The sequence below is a fragment of the Ictidomys tridecemlineatus genome, chromosome 2 (genome assembly GCF_052094955.1).
Source record: "Ictidomys tridecemlineatus isolate mIctTri1 chromosome 2, mIctTri1.hap1, whole genome shotgun sequence".
Taxonomy (NCBI): Eukaryota; Metazoa; Chordata; class Mammalia; order Rodentia; family Sciuridae; genus Ictidomys; species Ictidomys tridecemlineatus.
The window spans coordinates 215,582,298-215,604,213 of NC_135478.1; the positions used below are offsets into that span (position 1 = coordinate 215,582,298).

The 21,916-nt window shown below is 38.9% G+C and overlaps 1 protein-coding gene across 4 annotated transcripts in view; it reads left to right on the plus strand.

Annotated features, from left to right (window-relative positions):
- Akr1d1 (aldo-keto reductase family 1 member D1) overlaps positions 1-20,604 on the plus strand; it is a 62,169-nt gene extending 41,565 nt beyond the window's left edge. For all 4 annotated transcript variants that reach the window (XM_078040597.1, XM_078040596.1, XM_078040595.1 and 1 more), the window contains exons 5-10: positions 7,057-7,134; positions 12,318-12,440; positions 14,615-14,724; positions 15,412-15,577; positions 17,963-18,045; positions 20,137-20,604. In XM_078040597.1, coding sequence (XP_077896723.1) covers positions 7,057-7,134; positions 12,318-12,440; positions 14,615-14,724; positions 15,412-15,577; positions 17,963-18,045; positions 20,137-20,179 — 603 coding nt within the window. In that variant the 3' untranslated portion in view covers positions 20,180-20,604. The remainder of the gene's footprint in view (positions 1-7,056; positions 7,135-12,317; positions 12,441-14,614; positions 14,725-15,411; positions 15,578-17,962; positions 18,046-20,136) is intronic.
- Positions 20,605-21,916: the final 1,312 nt, after the last annotated feature.

Sequence of the window (21,916 nt, forward strand, 5' to 3'; positions counted from 1 at the left end):
AGTGCCTCACTTTTGCTGAGGCTGCCTTTAAACTCAAGATCCTCCTGCCTCAGCCTCCTGAGCCACTGGGATTACAGGCATACGCCGCCATGCCCAGCTTTGTATACTTTAATAACAAGCTATGAGATTATAAATCTATTTAGGTTTTTCTGTATCTTCTTTATTTTGTATTTTACCTATTTCTACTCTGATTTTTCTTCTACTGATTTGGGGTTTGGTTTGTTTTTATTTTTCTAAGACTTTGAGATGGATCATTAGATTATGTACTTCAGAGCTTTTATTTTATAATGTAAGCACTGATGACTATAAACCTCCCTCTGAGTGTTGCTTTTGTTGTATTCCATAAATTCTGGTATGTTCTGTTTCAATTTTCATTTGATTTTTAATTTCTTCTCATGTTTCTCCAGTGAGTCACCGTTTGTTCAATAGTGTGTTTTTCAGTCTCCTTATATTTGTAGAATTCCTGTGGTTTAACTTGCCGTTGGTTTCTAGTTTCTTTTCACTGTGATCAGATAAAAGGCAAGAAATTATTTCCATTTAAAAAAAATTTGTTAAGACTTGCTTTGTGGTCTAACACAGGATCTGTTTTGGTAAAAACTACATCTTCTGATGAAAAAAATGTATATTGGGCTGTTATTGGGTGGAACATTCTGCAGATGCCTGTTTAGAACATTTGATCTATGTGTGATTTAACTATGATGTTTCTTTGTTGAGTTTTTTGTCTGGATGTTTTAATGGAGAGAGAGGGGTATTTAAGTCATCCACTATCATTGTACTCAGGCCTACTTCTCCCTTTTTGTCCAATAGTATTTGTTTCATTCATTAGGTGCTCTAATATTTGGTGCATATACATTTATAATTGTTATATCTTTTTTTAATTTGTACACAACTTATCATTTTTATTTAAAACCTCATAAACAGATAGGTGGTGTTTGTTTTCATTTCCTATCACTTAAAAAAATTTACTTAATTAGTTATACATGACAGTATAATGCATTTATGCATTTGATATGTCATACATAGATGGGATATAATTTCTCATTTCTGAGTGTACATATGGTAGAATCACATTGGTCATGCAGTCACCTACATACATAAATAATGTCTGTTCATTCTACTATCCTTCCTATCCCCACATCCCCTCCCCTCCTCTCCCTTCACCTCCCTCTACCTAATCTAAGGTGACACTATTCTTCTCTAGTGCCCCCCCCCACCTACCTTATTGTGAATTAGCATCCACATATTAGAGAAAACATTCGGCCTTTGGTTTTTTGGGGTTGGCTGATTTCGCTTAGCATGTTGTTCTCCAACTCTATCCATTTACTGGCAAATGCCATAATGTCATTCTTCTTTAAAGCTGAGTAAGTCTATTGAATATATGTACCACCTTTTCTTTACCCATTCATTGTAGCAACACACAGCTAAACCTGTCAGGGTCACTCCAGGTGAGCTGGGCTGGCACGAAAAAAGTCCCACAGAGACAGAGAAACAACTTTTTCCTTTGGGCTCTGTGATGTATCCTCTGACCCCGTTCCCACAAAGGAGGCAAAGCAGGCAAGAAACAGAGAGAGAGAGAGAGAGAACATGCCTCGCACCATAGTCTATCCCCCAAAAGGGCACAGGGGTAGGATTTCAAAGGAAGAGGTGAGTGTAACTCAACCCCAGCTGGTGACACCTTCTCCTGTAGCCAGGCCTGGGGTAACACCCAAGTTACTGCACCTGGCACTGCCCTGCCGGACAGAAGGCAATAATTGTTCAGGGCCCTGGGGAATCAGGACTTAAAGACATGTTCATCCAGGGCAGCTCCCGCAATCCATCTACTGAGGGACACCTAGGTTGGTTCCATAGTCTGGCTGTTGTGAATTGAGCTGCTGTAAACATTGATGTGGCTCAGCTGGGTCAAATGGCTTGCTATATCTTCTTGATGAACTGTCTGATCCAACAGTATAGTGACTTTCTTTGCCTCTTTTGGTTTTTTTTTTTTTCACGTCTCTTTTGTCACATGTAAGTAGAGCCATTCCTGCTTCATTTTGGATTCCACTGGACCTTACCTTTTCCTGTCCTTTCACTTTCATTTGCATGTGCAGATAGGGTGATTTTCTCATAGGTAACTTAGTTGTAGGTATGGTATTTTAATCCATTCAGCCAGTCTGTGCCTTTCAGTTGGAGAATGAAGACCCCTTTACATTCTGGGTTATTAAAAGGTGTGTACTACCTCCTGTCTTTCTGTTGTTTTTCATCTGGTTGTTTTGAGTAATCTTTGTTTACTTCTTCCTTATTTGTCTTAGAAGTGTGATGGTTTACTGCGTTGATTATGTTTGATTCTTTCCTATTTTTCACTTGTGTGTCTTCTGGTGAGATTTCTTCTTTTGTGTGCTTTCATGATTGTGTCTATTTTTCTTCTTCTTCTGGATATAGGATTTCCTTAAGTTTCTTTGTAATGCCAATCTAGTGATCACAAATTATCTTAGATTATGGTTATCTTGGAAGGTCCTTAATTAACCTTTAGTGCTGAAAGATAATCTTGTTGGACACAGCAGTTATTTTCTTAGAGGAACTTGAAATGCATCATTCCATCCCCTCCTGGCCTTGAGAATTTCTTCTGAGAAATCCACTGATATTTTAATAGGTTTGTCTCTAAATGTGATTTGGACAAATAACCTAGTCAATAAATGGGCTAAAGAACTGAACAGACACTTCACAGAAGAAATAGAATCAATCAACAAATATATGAAAGAATGTTCGACATCACTAGCAGTTAGGGAAATGCAAATCAAAACTGCTCTTAAGAATTCATCTCACTCTAGTCAGAATGGCAATTATCAAGAATACAAGCAATAATAAATATTGGCAAGGATGTGGGGCAGGGGAGGTTCACTCATACATTGCTGTGGGACTATAAATTGGTACAACCATTATGGAAAGCAGTGTGGAGATTCCTCAGAAAACTTGGAGTGGAACCACCATTTGACCCAGTTATCCCACTCCTAGGTTTATGCCCAAAGGACTTAAAAAATCAGCATACTACAGTGACACAGTCACATCAATGATTATAGCAGCTCAATTCACAATAGCTAAACTATTGAACCAACCTAAGTGCCCCTCAACAAGATGGGATAAAGAAAATGTGACATATATACACACAATGGAATATTACTCAGCCTTAAAGAAGAATGAAATTATGGCATTTGCTACTAAATGGATGGATGTGGAGCCTATCATGCTAAGTGAAATAAGCCAATCCCAAAGAACTCAAGGTCGAATGTTTTCTCTGACATGCAGATGCTAATTCACAATAATGATGGCAGGGCCAGGGGCTAGGAAAGAATAATTTGGATTAGACAGAGGGAGTGAAGGGAAGGAAGGGGGTACAGGAGTAGGAAGGACAATAGTATGAATTGGGAAATTATGATCTTACGCGCACATATGACTACGTGACTTGTGTAATCCTATATCACGTACAACCAGAAGAATGAGAAGTTATATTCCATTTCTGTGTGATATTTCAAAATGCATTCTATTGTCATGTATAACTAATTAGAACAAATTAAAATAAAAGAATTAAGGGAAATGCCAGTAGAAAAGATCTATAATGGGATGGCAAGAGAGCTAGTTTGTGATAAATGTTGAGTTCAGGAAGTTATGTGGGTGATTCAGCAATTTATGTTATCATCACCATTTTCCCCTCATGGATAATGTGTGGTGAGTATCTGTGACCAGGATGGCCTTTTCCTGATGCCGTGAAATGTACTCTTGGGTAAAATGCTAAAATACTAAAATAATTTGAAAAAAATGTGGGTTGCTGCTCCTCTTTTGAGGATATTAACATTAACATTCTTTCTTTGTCCTGTACTTTGGCAATTTAACCGTAATAGGTTATGAAGAGTTTTTTGGTGACCGCGTCTGTTTGGGGTTCTAAATGCCTTCTATGCCTGGATGTCTGTGCCTGCCCCAAGATCGGGGAAATTTTCTATTATTTCACTGAACAGGGTTTTGTTCTGCTTGGTTTTTGCCTTCAGCCTATAGCTTCTTCCCCTCAGGCATGATGATGACGATGATGATGCAGATATCTGATCTGTGAATGATGATCCAATGATCTTGTAGGTTCTGTACATTCTTTATTATTCTTTATTTCTGTTTGAATGTAATACCTCACCAGATCTGTCTTTGAATTACGATACTCTTCCTTCCACTTGATCTAGCATGTTGCTGAGGCTTTCAACAAAGTTTTATCTGACTCACCAGGTTTTGCATTTATAAGATTTCTGTTTAGTTCTTTTTCAAAACCTTCCTTTACTGAATTTCTCATTCACATTCTACATTCTCTTCAATTGTTTACCTGTAGTCTCTTGAAATTCACTGAGCCTTTTAGAAATTACTCTTCTGAATTCTTTTTCCATCATTTCACCCACTTTGATAGATCTACAAAACTATGAGATTTATGAGGTGTCCTATTGCCTGTTTTTTCACATTTCTTGTGTTTCCATGTTGGCATCTCTTGGAATGAATAGCTCCTCCACTTTTATTTGAGGGCCTTGTTAGTAGGTAGCCTTCTCTTGGTGATATCTTAGGGTAGTGGTTTGTTCTGCAGTGTTGGGTTTAAGTCCAGTTGGACTTTGTAGTGTAATCTCCCTCTGTCTTTTGGGCTGAGATGAGTGGATTTTGACAGAACACACATTGTATCAGGGCCCGAGCAGCCCACTTGCTCTGTAGGTCTTATGAGCCTGGGGTCCCTCTGGTCATTCAGGTAGATGTGATGTAGAGATGACCCTCTGGGGTTATTCCTGCAGTCGGAGCAGAAGCCCCTATCATGGAGGGGGATTTCCACAGACACCGGTGACATTGGCTGTTACTTGGAAGAGATTCTGATGCTGACTGTGCAATCATGGTGAAGGGCCTGGAATTTTACCCTCTGTTTACACCCTGGCACGGTTCCTGGTGTGTTTCATGTGGGAAGCCAGGGATCAGGATCCCAGCTCCCCTCTGTGGCACTCACATCTAGTCTTGTGCAATCTGACAGGGTGTGTTGGTAACAAATGCTGAAGGCCCTCATAGGTACCATGTCCACAAAAGTAGTCTTATTCCTCTCTCCTGTTACTGTGGGGGTGACTTCCAGAGCTCCCTAGCTGTGCCCACTTGGGGATGGTCTTTGTCTGGGCATTTTGTCCTCCCTGTTCTTAAATTGAAGTTATCTCCCAAAGTTCAACTGGGGCTAGGTCAATACTAGAGCTAGGCACAATTACTCAACCCTGGGGCGGAGGGTAGCTCTGTGGCAGAACCCAAAGTGTGCACAATAACAAATAAATATTTAAAAATAAAAGCACCAAAACAGTAACAGCAGTGGCAATAAAAAATAACAATAGGTCAGGCACTGTGGCACATGCTTGTAATCCCAGCAGCTCCAGAGGCTGAGGCAGGAATATTTCCAGTTCAAAGCCAGTCTCAGCAATTTAGCAAGGCTCTAAGAGTGAGATCTCATCTCTAGATAAAATATGAAAAAGGACTGGGGATGTGGCTCCAAGGATAAGCACCTCTGGGCTCAATCCCTGGGAGAGGGAGGGAGGGAGGGAGGGGGAGGGAGGGAGGGAGAGGGAGGAAGGTAGAGAAGGGGGGCGGAGAGAGAGAGGAAATACACAGAAAAAAATAAAAATTTTTTATTTTAAATTTACATTTAAGAATATAAAGCAGGGAAAAAGTAAAAAAAATCAAAGGGGAAGGGAGAAAGAGAAAGCAAATTTAAAAATTAAAGAGAAAACACACACACACACACACACACACACACACACACACACACACACACTCCAGTTCTTTCTAATCATGGTGTGCACCATTGTCTAAGAGGAATGACCTGTGGCTGGAGCTAGTTGGAATTCCTCTCAGCTACTTTGCACAATGGAATGAGTTAACATTTGGGCTATTTGGGCTCTGCACTCCACGCACTGGCTGAATGCTGGTGCTGTGGCTTGTCCCTGCACCCCCTGCAGGTGGGACAGGGTAAGGAACCCACAGAGATCAGTGCTGGAAGGACTGAGGGGCAGCAGGCTCCACGTGATCTACCACCCATCATCCTGATGCTCTCAGGCTTAGCTCCCATGCAAAATCACACGTGGCTTCCACTCCCTTGGACTTAAGTTGACAGGTTTTCAAAACTGCAGATTTTAAACTGCTCCCTTCCACGTTGCCATCCCGTTTCCCATAACGGAATTCTCAGTGTGTTTGTGTCAGTCTTTCCCCCAGGCAAAGTGGTGCATGAGGGAGCTGCTCATACAGGCACTGAGTAAAATTCCCACAGGTTCCAGGGTCACCGATGTAGCAAATTGCAGGAGCCTCTGATTCCCAGAGCAATAAACTCAGATTCCTCTCAGCTCTATGGGAATATACTACTGGGAAGTGCACAGAACTTCCCCAGATCCCACTCACTGCGCGGTTCCCAGGTCTCTTGTCGGTCTTGACTGTATATCTATCTGCTAGGGGCTGAATTCTGGGCTCACGGAGCTCTGTGGGACTCTTCCTTTTCCCCATCCCCACCAGAGTGGGTGTTCCTGCTCCCCCTGACATGCTGCTGTGTGATCAGTGCTGGGGTCTCTTTCTCCCAGCACCTGGTATCCAAAATCTTTGGGTTTCTCCAGCTCTCTTTCTTCTCTTTTGTTGAATTCCAGCACTCTCCCACAGTCACCCACCTCAGTAAGCAGCTACCCACCTGCTGACTTAATTCTAACACATGGAGAAGCAGGCGGGTGCTGGGTGCTGGGTGCCTCTCATCTGTCAGCTTGAATTCCCAGTACAATATGGTGATGCTCTAATATAATGATATGTTTTAATATGATCAATCACATAATCATTATACAATTAAAGTATAGAATAATAATTTATCCTTTTATATAACTATACATGATATTTACTATGTAGTTATATAAACATATAAATAAGTCAGCTTGAATTGCTTTCTCAGGGCCAGGATATATTGGTATACTGAAAAATCAAATTCCATAACTTTATTTCCCAGATATAAATAAAATGGATAATGTTCTGTTGTGTTGTTTTGTTTCGTTGCAGCCTGGAAATGAAGTGTATCCTAAAGATGAGAATGGCAAGTGGTTGTATCATAAATCAGATCTGTGTGCCACTTGGGAGGTATGTTCACATGGCCTCTTACTTTAAAAAAAAAACTACATTTTCAGGGCTGTGATCAAATTGTTCCTGTCGGGTTTATGGCAAACCGTAGCCTTTACTCCCGGTGGAAATTAACAGTCAGAGCCAGTATTTCCAACCCCGAGTACAGACACATGAAATCTCCATTCCTGGTGCTGATGATTCTTCCTTTTGTTTTGCTGAGGAGAAGAAGGCCAAGGAAAGGGAAGAGGAAGGTGTGGAAGTAGGGGGAAAAAAAAAAAAGGAAAGGAGATAGGTTCTCACGGAACGGCAATGGAAAAAACGTAAATGAGATATACAACTTTTAAAAACTGAATTGAAAAAATTAATTCTATGATGTCTAAAAGAGACAAGATGATACATTAAAGCTAAAAAATAATTCTGGTTCTATTTTTGAACAAGTTGTTGGCTCCTTCCCCAAGATCACAAAAGGGGGGAATTCTAGGAGAACAAGAGTTTTGAATTCATGGAGACGGGAGGGGCACTTTGAGGTGGCTTGTTCTCGAGGCAGGGTGGACGCTGTGACCTAGAGAAGGCAACCCAACAGGCAATGAGAGGATAGTACCGCAGGAGAGAGTACCGGCCTTCTCTCTGCACTTTCTTCTCCTCTGCCATAGTCAGAAACTCACGTTCAATGGCCAGGAATCACATCAGATCGACATTGAACTCTGCACTAATCATAAGCTGAGAAAATCACGTTGTGAACTGATCTCTGACAGCTGTTTTACACACACACACACACACACACACACACACCATTCCAAACTCCAAAGGCTAGGAAATTACATGAATATGTAATTTACATTGACTGTATCTTTCTCTACACCCTCTCTGGGAAGTAACAGTTGAAGATCTGAACTACAGTTTTGAGGGTGCAGGAGGCGCTGAGTAGGTTTTCTGGTACCTACGCTGTCCATTCAGGAGACGATACACACATTTGCTCTGGACCTCCCTGTTGCTGACCAGGTTTGGAGGCTGGTGTTCCAGTCTGCGGGACGGCCTGAGAGAGTGGCCCATATCCCTAGGAGAAGATGAGTTCACAGTTCAAAATGACAAGGCACTGTTTCACTAGGAAATAATATATCTCAGTTGCAGATCCCAATATAAACAAAGCAGAGAACCAGTGATTTTTAAATTAGCCAATTAATATATGAAAGGATATAAGAAAAGATATTAGCCATGTGGGGAAAAAAGAACAATTAAACATTTTAAATGAGCAAAAATAATAACCAGAAAAATTTAAAAAATCAATGAAAGAAATTGGGATAAATAGTAGAATGGATATGGATAAGAAAAACACTTTTTTTTTTTTTATGTTGGATGTTGAACCCAGAGATGCTCTTAACACTGAGCTACATCCCCAGGCTCTTTTTATTTATTTGTTTATTTTGAGACAGTTACTGAAGCTGGCCTTGAACTTGAGATCCTCCTCTGCCTCCTGAATAACTGGGATTATAAGTGTGCACCACAGAGCCCAAATAAGAAAAAAAATATATTAAATTAAAAAATCAGAGTGATGAGATTTCCCAACATGAAGAAGGAAAGAAGAAAAACATTTTAAAGAGAAAAGCTAAGAGATGCAAAAAGTGAAATTAGAATTTCCAGTATACACATAATAGAGATCTAATAAAAAAAGGAAAAAAAGTAATAGTTGAATTAAAAAAGATATTGAGCAAATCCTGGAGTACTAACAAGAAAAGACAAGAAAACACACACCTAGATGAATTGGGGGTGAAATTTCAGAATACCAGACGTGAGGAGAAAATGTTAAAATTTCCAGACTATTGCAAATGAGCCAATGAAGGAAGCAAAACCAAATAATGAAAAACAATCAGCCCAGGAGAAGGCAGGAAAAAAAGACGGAAAATGAAAATATGGGAAAACAGAAAACAAATAGCAAGATGAGAGATGTTAAGTGATATCAGTAATCACGGAATATATAAATAATCTAAGCATCCCAGTTCAAGACATGTTGTCAGAATGGATAATAACCAATGTCACTATACATTTTCTACAAAAAACTCATTTTAAGTAAAAAAAAAAAAAAAACCACAAAACTTGTTGTGTTGGTGCATGTCTATAATCCCACCTACTTGAGAGACTGGGGCAGGACAATTGCAAGTTTGTAGCCAGCCTCAGCAATTAAGTGATATCCTGTCTTAAAAAAAAAAATTAACTTAAAAAGAATTGAGGGTGTAGCTGAGAGGTAGAGTGCCCCTCAGTTCAATCCCCAATTCTGCAAGGGAAAAAAAAGTTAAAATTTTTTTTAAAAAATAAAAGGATAGAAAACGATATTCTAGGCTAACACTAGTCAAAAGAAAACTGGAGTGGCAATTTTAATATCAAGACTTCAGAGCAAAGAGTATTAGCAGAGATAAAGGGGCAGTCCTAAACACTATGCACCTAATAACAGAACTTCAAAATATATGAAGCATAAACTAAGAGACCTGAACAGAGAAAGAATAATTCATGTTCATAGTTAGAGATTTCAAAGCCTCTCTTCCATTAATTGAAATAATAAGTATATGGAAAATCTTTACAATATTTGAAATTTAAACATTATCAACATTTTGACCTTGTAATATTTACGGAACACTATTTTTCAAGTACACATGGAACACTTAACAAGATAGGCCATTTTTTGAGAAATAAAATAAATCTCAATTTTTAAAATATTCTAATTACGCAATGCACTGTCTTATCTAATTGGAATTAAGTTCAAAATCCATAAAAACTGTTTGAAAAAACCACCAAATATTTGGAAGCCTAACATGAAAAAAACCCATAAGACAAAAAGGAAACAAAATCTATGCATCCATGTCCTAGCAACACACAATTAGAAATTAACTTTTTAAAATATTAAATATTTAGAGATAAATTTTACAAAATAATTGAAAAACCTATATAGTAAAAACTACAATATGTTCTAAGAGAAATCAAAGATCTGAATGAATGGAGAAGCATACAATCCCTTGATGCTCAATATGGTTAAAATGTTAATTATTCCTAAATTTATATGAAGATTTGATGCATCTGAGTCAAAATAGAAATTGAAAAGCTAATTCTAAAATTTATATGGAAGGGCAAATAATCCATAACGGCCAAAGAACTTACAAAAAAGAAAGAAAGAGAAGGAAAGGAAGAAAAGGAGGGATAAATTTGGAGGACTTCTACTAACTGATTTTGAGAATTGTGATACAACTATAAGAATCATGACGGTGACATATTGTCGGCATAAAGATGCATATGCAGATCAACGGAACAGAGCAGGGAGTGCTAAAATAGACCTAAACGGGTCAAATGAGTTTCAGCAGAAAGGCCAGGGCACTTCAGTGGGAGAGGGATCATCTTTTCAGTGGTGAACTGAAACTGGCTCATACCAGCTTTCGAGAACTGTGCAAATCTTCCTAACTCCAACACTGGTGATGCCCTGTTAGATTAACTGCCACTAGTGTGAATAATTAGACAATAAAACTGATGAACACCATAAAATGGGGCTTCTCGCCACCCACAGCCAGTTGTTAAACAATTATTTATCAGCATTCTACTGGAGGTGTTGAAAATCTTGATGGTAGTGATAATCTTACTGGTGCATCCATATGATTCATCAAAATGCAGGCTTCAAATATGTGCAGTTTATTGTATATCAATTATAATTGATCGATTTTTTTAAATTAGAAACTTCCAGAAAGAAAGAGTTAGTCACATAAAATTAATTTGATGTGAGTTTTGTTTTATTACCAGCACCACTGGATGAAAAAAAAAAGATATACTATTTTCAAAGTGTTGAAGAATAAAGATTGCTGTCTTTGTATTTTATATCCAAACTATAAGGAAAAATTATGTGTGATAAAAATAGCTTCAGATCTTACATGTGCTTAGAAATTTTGCTACATACAAAACCCATCAAAAAGCTATTAGGGAAAAAAAAAGAAAAACCATTAGGGGCAATGATCTAAAAGATACTTCAAGAAATGTATAAACTGAAAGTGATCAAATTAAACTTAAAACTACTCAATATCTATAACATAGTTAAGATCAAATAGTATTAGGAGAATATAGTCATAATAAACTACAACTAAAGTTTCAGTATTAACATCACAGATGTTGGAGGTAGACCATGAAATATGGCCAGGTGTGGTGGTGCACGCCTGGAATCCCATTGGTTTGGGAGACTGAGGCAGGAGGACAGATAGTGAATACAAAACCAGCCTCAGCTACTTAGCAAGGACCTAAGCAACTTAGAGAGACGCTCTCTCTAAATAAAATATAAAAAGGGCTGGGGATTTGGCTCAGTGGTTAAGCTTTCTGGGTTCAATCCCCAATACAAAAAAAAAAAAAAAAGAAAAAAGTATAAACATGCTAACATCTTGTCCTTGTTAAGGAAAACATTATAGGAACATATATATATATTTTAAAGTAAGAATTAAACAGAAGAAGTGAGATAAACTGGAATAAGAAGATACAAAGTCCTATTAAAAGACAAACAAGTATTGACAGATTAAAATTAAAATGAGGCACATAAGCAGAAAGCCACCTTAAAGTTAAAAATTAAAGGTGAAAAAGAAATATGGTTAAATACTTAGAAAAAAGTTAATATAGTTTACTGAGAAGATATACAATTTTAAACACATATATACTAAATAAAATATTTTCAAAACGTATAAAGGAAAAGAATTGATAGAATGCTGGAAGACACTGACACGTCTACTAGTACATGGGAAGCTTCTGACACATTCCTTTCAAGTACCCAGAAGCCAATTTTAGGTATAATGTGGGTTTGTGGGTACACAGACATAGATCTATGAGAAAGAGTTTGCATCCAAACATAGGAAAACTTACATTTGCCACACACACTAGAAGATTTATGAAAATTTATCATGTACTATGCCACACAGAAACTCTCCACAGATGTCAAGCAATCGATCATCATTGGCATGCTGGTATGCATCGTGAAAAAACAAGGGAAGGTACAGTAGAGAATATTTTCCAAACTCATTCAATCAGAGCCCTGCCTTTCTCCACCTGCTTTTGTTTCTTCCTTCACAGAACAGGTGTCAACCTACCCAGCTTTCCCATCTAAATAATTTACAGTTGGCCTTACAAGTATTCGTCCTTGCTTCTTGTGAGGTTTATTTCATAACCTGCTGACGTTTACCCTACAGGCCTTAGAAGCTTGCAAAGATGCAGGCTTGGTGAAGTCCCTTGGCGTCTCCAATTTTAACCGCAGGCAGCTGGAACTCATCCTGAACAAACCAGGACTCAAATACAAGCCAGTCAGCAACCAGGTACAGCCTAGCAGCTTCCCCTGGGGTGGAGGGGGGACCCCGATATAGTATTTAAGTAACAAGAAGCTTGGACTGTGCGTCACGAAGTCTTGTTGCTCCACAGGAATCTCATCAGAGGATCCTGGGAAAATCTTAATTTCTCTCAACTTCTGTCTTTAGGAAAAAAAAGATTTATAAATTCAAATCTAGGCAAAAGTAAGCAAAAAGGTTTTTGAAGCAGAAAAGGAATGAGGTGGAAATAAATCAGACTTGCCAGATATTGACACAACATGAGTATTTAAAACAGAGTTCAGTGGGGCAAAGTAATATGGGGCAAAAATATGGAGATGATGAATGTTTAGAAACAGGCCAAAGTATAATCAAAACTTAATGTAGGGGCTGGGGATGTGGCTCAAGCAATAGTGCGCTCACCTGGCATGCGCATGGCCCTGGGTTCTAGCCTCAGCACCACATACATATAAAATAAAGATGCTGTGTCCACTGAAAACTAAACAATAAATATTAAAAAATCCTCTCTCTCTCTCTCTCTCTCAACAAACAAACAAACAAACAAACAAACAACAACAACAAAAAAAAACTTAACATAGCCAGGCACAGTGGTGCCTGCCTGTAATCCCTGCAGCTCGGGAGACTGAGGCAGGAGGATCACGGGTTCAAAACCAGCCTCAGCAAAAGTGAAGCGCTAAACAACTCAGTGAGACTCTGTCTCTAAATAAAATACAAAATAGGGCTGGGGAGGTGGATCAGTGGTGGAGTGCCCCTGAGTTCAATCCTCAGTACATCCTCCCTCCCCTCAGCCAAAATGAATAAGTAAATAAGTACTTAATGTAAAATAAAGTAGCACAAACTAACGGTAGAGGGATGAAGTCTTCAGTTGATGGTATGAGAAAAACATGTCTAGATATGTAGAAATAAACAAGACCTTTACCTCCTACTGCACTCCAAGATTAATATCCTTTTGATCAGAGTTGTTTCAGTCAGCTTTTTTGCTGCTATGACTATAGGACAACTGTAGAGAAGGAAGAGTTTATTGGGGGCTCACGGTTTCAGAGGTCTCAGTCCACACACAGCCAGCTCCGTTCCCTGGGGCTGGAGGTGAGGCAGAAGAGTGTGACGGAGGGAAGCAGCTCATATGGTGATCAGGAAGCAGAGAGAGACTCCACTCTCCAGATACAAATAAATTCCCCATGACCACGTCCCCAGTGACTCACCTCCTCTAGCCACACCCCACCTGCCTTCAGATACCACCCAATTAATCCCATCAGGTGACTAGTTCACTGATTGGGTTAAGGATCTTGTAGCCCATCTTGCATTGTGTCACAAGTGAGTTTTGCAAACCATAACAGTTTTTTTCAAAGTGGAAATCATTTACAAATACAACAAAAGAATTTTAGTTTTCTGGGGCTATTGATACAAAGAGAAGCCATGGAAAAAAATCATAAAGAAAACTGATACATTAAAGAGTATAAAAATGCTAAACTCTCAAAACACTAGAAACAGAGAGCAAGCAAAAGTAATTATGTTTTTAAATATATAGGGTTCATATCCTTATGAATTCAAAGGCTAGCGTAAATAATCTTCAAGGAGAAACATTAAGGCTCAACAGAAACAATGACAGAAATGAACAGAAATCCACAGAAGACTCATTAGAAAATGGATAAACATGACGAATGTTCAACTCACTGGTAATTAGAGAAACTTACGTGTAATGATTTTGGACTGTGTCAAATTAGTAAAGCTATTGTGTTCTGTTTTATTATAACACTCCCGTAAAGAAAGTGATAAAGTACTGGCAAGTGCCAATTGGTTCAGCCTTAATAGAAAGTGATTTGACCACATGTATCTAGAGCCCTAAAAAAAAAATGTTAGTTATGAAAAAAAAGAAAAAACTGGCAACAACATAATATGAAAAACTAGGGGAAGAATGATTAATCATGAGATGTCCTTACTATATGAAACCTTAACAAACTATATTCTGGAATGATTTTGGGGGAAAAGAGAAATGAACATGAGATTTAGGGAAAAGACCAGGATACAAAATGCAATGTACAGGATGGAGGTGGTTGTATTGTTAAAAGGGATTTCACTGAAGAACAGTTTCTTAAAACTATGTAGAAGTGCATTAAACCACAAGGCCTTAATCCTGCGCCCTGATCTTCTATGCCACCACTTAGGTCGAGTGCCACCCCTACTTCACTCAGCCAAAACTCCTGAAATTCTGTCGACAACATGACATTGTTGTTGTTGCCTACAGCCCTTTGGGGACCTCTAGGAATCCACTCTGGTGAGTAAGGCTGCACGTCTCTTCAGGAATTGTTACATGGGGTGGGGTGGGGGTGAAGGTGGTGGGAGCTCCTTCTCTGGGAGACTGGCTGAGTGATCTTGAGAAAGGAACAACCTTTTCAAGTGTTTTCCATACAAACAAATTAGAGCTGATACTACCTTCCTCGCTGAGATAAGTGTTGATCACATTCAATCTTCGAAATTATCTCTCGGTGCTTAACAAGTAGGAAATGCTCAATGAATCTTAGTTTAATTATTATTTGACAAAGAGTTTCTAGGGCCATGTTCCTAAATTTTTGAAGTTTTGGACTTCTGGATTCAGTGGCAGCATTTCTCTTGGATGTGTAGGATTTTTTTTCTACTCGGATTCCAAGAACTGTGCCTCTGTTTCTTCTGCTCCTGTTTCCTTGCTTTTCCTTCTATGTCTACTACTAATCCTGCGAAAACTTATTGAGAAAATATTAATTCATCCTCAAAACATCAACTCCATACACTCGCCTCTCTTGGCCTCCTTGTGTTAACTGCTATTCTTCCTTCAATGAGTTCTTCACGCTCAGAGGCATTGTTACAGGTGACCTCAAGTGTCCCCATAAGTGACCAGGTGAATGGGGAGGCAGGAGAGGGTGACTGATGAACTCTTAGTTCTCATCTTCCCAACCTAATACGCATGTGCTACTTCTTTTTTAAGGGTGAATGTATCTTCTCCACCTTTGTTAAATGATGCACTTCTAAACTCACTGGGGAAAAAGTATCGCAAGACAGCAGCTCAAGTTGCTTTGCGTTTCAACATCCAACGAGGGGTGGTGGTCATTCCTAAAAGTTTTAAGCCTGAAAGGATCAAAGAAAACTTTCAGGTAAGGAAATTATTTTTTTGACGTGTGGAAAGATGGCTCTGTTTGTTGCTTTGCTTTCAGAGAATGTTCTTGAAAATTGTAATTACTAACACCCAATAACTCCCCCATAACCTCAATTTCAAATATCCCCTTCTCCTGGGTCATCAATTATTCCTCTCTATTATATAACTCCCACCAACAAAGAAACAAGCTGTAACCTCCAATCTTAAAAAAACAAAATCCTATGTTTGCATAAATATGTCAAAATAGACTACTGTCATGTATAACTAAAAAGAATGAATTTTTTAAAAAAAATTTAATGTAGACTCACTTTTTTTCTCTAGAAGTTTGACTTCTCTCTTTCCACTTACAGCAAACCCCCTGAGAGAGAAGTCTGTTCTAGTTGCCCTGAATTTGTTTCGCTTTGCATCTCTTAGACCCATTCAAACCAAGACTTTACCCAAACCATCCGAGGGGAACAGAGCTGATCAAGGTGCAGGGATCTTCTCATGGCTAGTCCTCATAATTAGCTCCCAGTCCTTGTCCTACCAGACCTTTCCACCAGATTTAATACAGTTGCCACCTCTCCTTCTTGGAACATTTCCTGTTATGGAAAACTATAAGAGATGCAGGTGCCGAGGAGACTATCAGGAGTTTGGTTTTCTAATGTGAAATCTCCATTCACTTAAGACGGCAGGAAAAGAAGAAAGTACCATTGAAAAATCAGTCCACATTAAACAAGGGAAATCAGTGCCTAGAAGTAATGCAGAGAGGAAAAATTTGGAAGTTTATCTTAAAATTGAAACCAAAGTTTATGAAAGCAAGTATGCTTATTTTATTCTCAACAAAATTTAGCTTCCAATTGCATATGTGCACCGACTCCTAGAAGAAACAAAGTGAATCGAGTGTTGATGTTTCAAAATATGCTTTGAAATTATGTGAAAACACAGGATGATGTCCCATATTTCTCAAAGGCTTTTGCAGAAAGATCATAAAGAGAGGGCTTTATCTGAAAAGGATTCTTAATCCTTGGGATTTTTTTTCTCCCAGTCTTATTCTTTTGGTATATCTCCCAAAGTAGATTTGAAACTGGGCCAGATTCTTAATTTTAAAAATTGTGGCTATAATTAGAATAAATCTATGAAGTCACTCCCATTGAGCTCATGAAATCCTGTGTTTTTACAAGACTTTATTCACCTTGTCATTAGAACTCCTGGCTTTTCACAGGAATGGAAAGCTGACCTACCAGCCAGGCACAAAGGAAGTTTGAATAGGATTCATTTTTTAAGTGATTAGCTTATTCATGATGTTTTATATTATGAAGTTTTTATTCCTTTTTCTATCTCATAAACTCCAATACTTCAGTGATGAATAATCAAATAAAAACATTCCTTGAAAGAAAAACACTTGGAAATAATCCATGGTGGAATGATTTAAATAAATCATGTTAGGTGTGTACTATGAAAAGTGATTAAATTAATAACATCAGCCTATGCATTCTGATTTAAAAAGACCACTAGTATCACTAAGACACTGCATAAACACAGAAAAGTTTAGGATAATAAAGATATTCTGTGTTAACTACCATTTTTTCCCTAATGTGCTTAATATCTGTGAGGAATATACAGGAGGAGAAATAAGACAGGGTGTTGAGTGACGAGAGGAATTTTCCCTTTTTACTCCATATCTATTAATTTAGTTGTGTATAGACCAAAAAAGCATAAGTATTTCTGTAATTTTAAAATTTATAAATCATTAAGTATGTTAAAATAGAAGTTAAAGGGTAGAAAAATAAGCAATAAAGAGAAGAAAATTATAAACAGATTAACTGTTAAAAATAAGTGAAAATAAAATATAAATATGCTAATGAAGGACAATCACAAAACCAGAGTGCAAAAAGAAAGGTATAAAACTAAGAAAAAACAATAAGAATGAAAAAGTAAAAAAGACATTAACAATGATGAGAGAAAGTGTTTCACAGATAAAACAAAGCACGTCAAAAGTTTAAAAACGGGCAATTTTAGAGACAAGAAAAAATATTTCTTTTAAATGAAAAGTGTAAGAAGGCAGTAGTCCATAATCAAAAATTCAGCATCGTATGTGGAAATAAGAAGGGTTCTTGGCATTTGGGATTTCAGATTGCCTGAACATGTGTTGTTTCAGAGCACTTGCAGTTTCTGTAAGATGTCCTCAGCATAACTGTCTTAAAGACCAAGAGCAGAGAGTCCAGCTCCACATGATGGGTGGCCCCCAACACTAACCCAACTCGGACAACCCCAAGATGCTGGTCCACCTCTGAAGGGACCCCACTGCTGGCTCTGCTCCCTGATCTCATCTTGACCCATGACTACCTTCAAGAATATTCTTTTGAAAAAAAAAAAAGTTCTTTTGTTTTCATTATTTCAGCTCTTTGACTTTTCTCTCACTGAAGAAGAAATGAAGAGCGTTGAAGCCTTGAATACAAATATCCGCTTCGTGGAATTGCTCATGTAAGTTCTGGGGGATGGCTGGTCTGGCACTGCCCCTTAGTATTGGATTGGCAAGTGTCAGGGAACAAGCCTCCTAGGAACCCTGACGTTGGTTCATAGAGAGCACCGGGGTAAAGAATGGGCAGCAGGTTCTGAATACTAAACACACCTGGGTGAAATACTCCCCTGAAGGAACTTCCTAGAACATCTTATGACATCCTGTGACAGGTGAAGGCATGGCGGACTCAGCACCTCTAGGGAAATTAATTCATGATGTACATAGGTCAAAACAATAGCAGCACAAACATGGAAATAACATTTATTTCTTCCTAAAAATCAAAGCAACGTCCAAATTAGAGAAAATTTATTTAAATTTTTTTTTTTCTTTCTGGCAGACAAGTATAATGATGTAGGAGAAAGAGCACAAGGTTGGGACCATGAACATGGTTTCATACAAATACTTTCTTGCTAATAAGACTTAGAAGTTATATTCCTTCAAGGTATTGCCAAGTTCAACCAATTAACTAAAGTGGCCCTTTATTTTCTAAATATTGCAGGTCTTTTAAAATAAAAATAATATAATTTATACACATACATATGCAAATGTGTATATTTGTATTCCCCCACACACACTTTTCTTCTTAATCACTCTCCATTAATCTTCCCAGTTCTTCAAGTCATTTTAATTGCCGTCATCTTTTGCAATCTTCTCTTACAGTAGACTTTTCAAAAACACTCATTAAGTTGATCCTCATGGTTTGGACACTTTATGATCTCACTGCTTTTAATGAGACAGAAAGTGCTCTGACTGGGTTAATATTGAGTTTATGAATTATTGTCACAGAATAATTTCCTAATGCGAGTTTTCAAGGAGGGGAATTGGTGGACATCCAAAGTTCCACCCAGCCTCAACCAAAAAAAAAAAAAAACAAACAAACATAAAACTACCAAATTATAGGATACTCAGTGACTCTAGAAGAGAAATGATTTCTACTGAATAAATATCATTAAGAAGAAATGGTAACATGTAATCAACCCACCAATCTACTGATTTTTTTTTAACAGGCAGGTGGTGACATTATTTAGCATTTGATACATTGAATATGAGTTCTAACAATATTGAGGGCAAAATAACTCACCCAACTGGAGAAATAAATAAGCTAAAACAAAGACTAGCCTCCATTAATCAAAAAAGTATTATTTAAGAGTGCTGGGCCATGCATCTTTTCTGGTTTGCATTCAGTTGATCATTGACATTTGAGAGCCTTTTTAGAAAATACCTTTTAGTGTTCGTGGTACTTGCGGAGAACTGGATCTTGGCTGTTCAATGACAAGGACACACACATACTCCACATTTCTATAGACTCTTTCACTGTTGTTATTTAAGAGATAAGAGCATCACCATCAGCACAAAATAAGACTTCACATGCAAAAGTGGTGTTTTAATACGCTTTCTTGCTGCTGTGACTTAGACACAACCAGAACAATTGTAGAGGAGGAAAAGTTTATTCAAGGGCTCATAGTTTCAGAGGTCTCAGTCCATATACAGCCAGCTCCATCATGGAGGAAGAGTATGGCAGAGGGAAGCAGCTCACCTGGTGATCAAGAAGCAGAGAGACTTTACTATCCAGATGCAAATATACCCCCCAAAGCGACGTCCCAGTTCCTACCTCCTCCAGCCACATCCTACTACTTCAGATACCACTCAGTTAATCCCTATCAGGGGATTAATTCTCTGACAGGGTAAAGACTCTCACAACCCAATCAGTTCTCCTCTGAACTTTCTTGCATTGCCTCACACATGAGCTTTTGGGGGACGGCACATCTAAACCCTGGCACATGGGCAGGTAATAATAATACTTCACATGCCAACTCAGCGCTGTGCTTTGGTTCATAGCGGAAGGCCAATGTGGTGGCAGCCAGTCCTTCCACACCCTGTCCCTCTCCCCTGCCTCCTACTCTCACATCCAGGGTGCTGCCAGAGCCCCCAGTAAAGGTGCTGGCCAGAGGGGAACTGGGGGAAGAGAAACAGGCCAGTGCAGGAGGTCGGGGAGGTCATGGGATTCTCGCAGCTGAGTGAACCGTTTTCCTCTGGTACAACTGTTTTGGCAGGTGGTGTGATCACCCTGAGTACCCCTTTCATGACGAATACTGACTTCAGAGAGGACTCCCCGGATTCCCCTCTCTCTTGGGTGTCGGCGCCTTGGCTGGTGTTTCCTGGATATGGAAATAAAAGGGGTTTCACTGTCCTCCGATGACATAATGATGGAAACGTTCCACGATTATCTTTTGTGACCTTTACTTAGCTATGAAGAAAAAAATGTTTAAATCTGAAATAACTCAGTAATTATCTAGTTTCAGGGAGGTTTTAGAGAGCTTTTCAAAACTTGTTGTTCCAAGATCAGTTTATTATAAATAAAGTTCAATGATCTGAAGAGACATGTTTCTGAGAAATCATCCCTTAAAAAAAATTGACCTATTCACATTGTTTCCAATGATTCCAATGTTAACATTTATCGTGCTTTCTCTAGAAAATGTTTCGTTCACAAGAAATAAAGTGTGATGGTTTGTTCCACCAAATGAATCTCTGTTCTATTTCTCAGGAAGGAGAAGGGAACAAGTACATTACAAAGCTTTTGGTTGTGTTCCTACTGTGCACTTAGTACTGGGAAGAGAGGAGAGGTGGGGTACTGTGATGAAAGACAAGAAAGCTGATCCCTGTGGTCAGAACCCTTCAAAGTCCTTCAAGGGGGCTGGTGTGGGGGGTGGAAATAGAGACAACACCGGTTGTGTCATTTTTAAAAGATAAGCATTGGGAAAGAGTCCCAGCATTTTTCACGGAAAAAAAAAATATTTCAAAAAAATTGGAGGTGGGAAAGTCTTCTCTTAGTCATAGCTGAGATGGAGGGAAACGAGTAGGAGATAGAAAAAGGAGAATTCAGGAAAGGAGACCACCCTGACCTGAACTTCTGCCTGTCGGCTCTCCCCCACTCTCACCCCACACTCCAGCTGTTCGTCTGTTACGTGATGAATTGTACCCCCACAAATTTAGATGTTGGAGTTCCAGCCTCCAGGACCTCAGACGGTGATCCTATTTGAAAATAGGGTCAGGTTACAGAAGCATGAGCCCTGCACCACACGATGGATGTCCTCATAAAACAGGGAAAACTTGGACCCAGACGACACCCAGGGAAACGCTCTGTGAGCACGAAGGCAGAGGTTGGGGTGGCGTTTCTTCAAGTCAAGGAACAACAAACATTGCCAGAAGCCACCAGAAGTTGGCAAGAGGCACAGGACAGATTCTCCCTCAGTAGGAAACAACCTGCTGGTCCCTTGATCTTGAGTTCTGGCTTCAGAACTGTGAAACCCAATAGATTTCTGTTGTCTGAGACACTGGCTGGTGCTACTCTGTGATAGCTGCCTTACAAACGAATACATCAACCTTTAGGAAGCATTTCCATTCTCCCCCCGACATCCACAGTGAGCATGGCCTTAATCAGTCAACACTTTGCAGAGGCCAGATAGCAATAACCCAGAATGATCTTCTCCTCAACTTCTGCCACCCCAAAGAGATGGGGCTTTGCTTTCTGTAAATATATTTCTGAGTATTTGTGCTTTGTTATTTACTAACTATTTGAGATTGTAAGTCTTAGGGTGGCTTGTATTATCCTGGGCAGGAAGAAGGACTCCATAATGAGACACTGGCCATCATCCCCCTGATAAAGGTGGGCATGTTTTGTGGCTACAGTCATGAAGACTGGCAAAAGTTGAGCACACTTATATACCTAAGACTTTGTCCCTCTGTGAAACTGTCTTAAAACTTCAGGTTTCCACTGTTTAGACCAATTTCTGACATCACACACCAGTAACTAAATCTAGATATCTTGTGGGG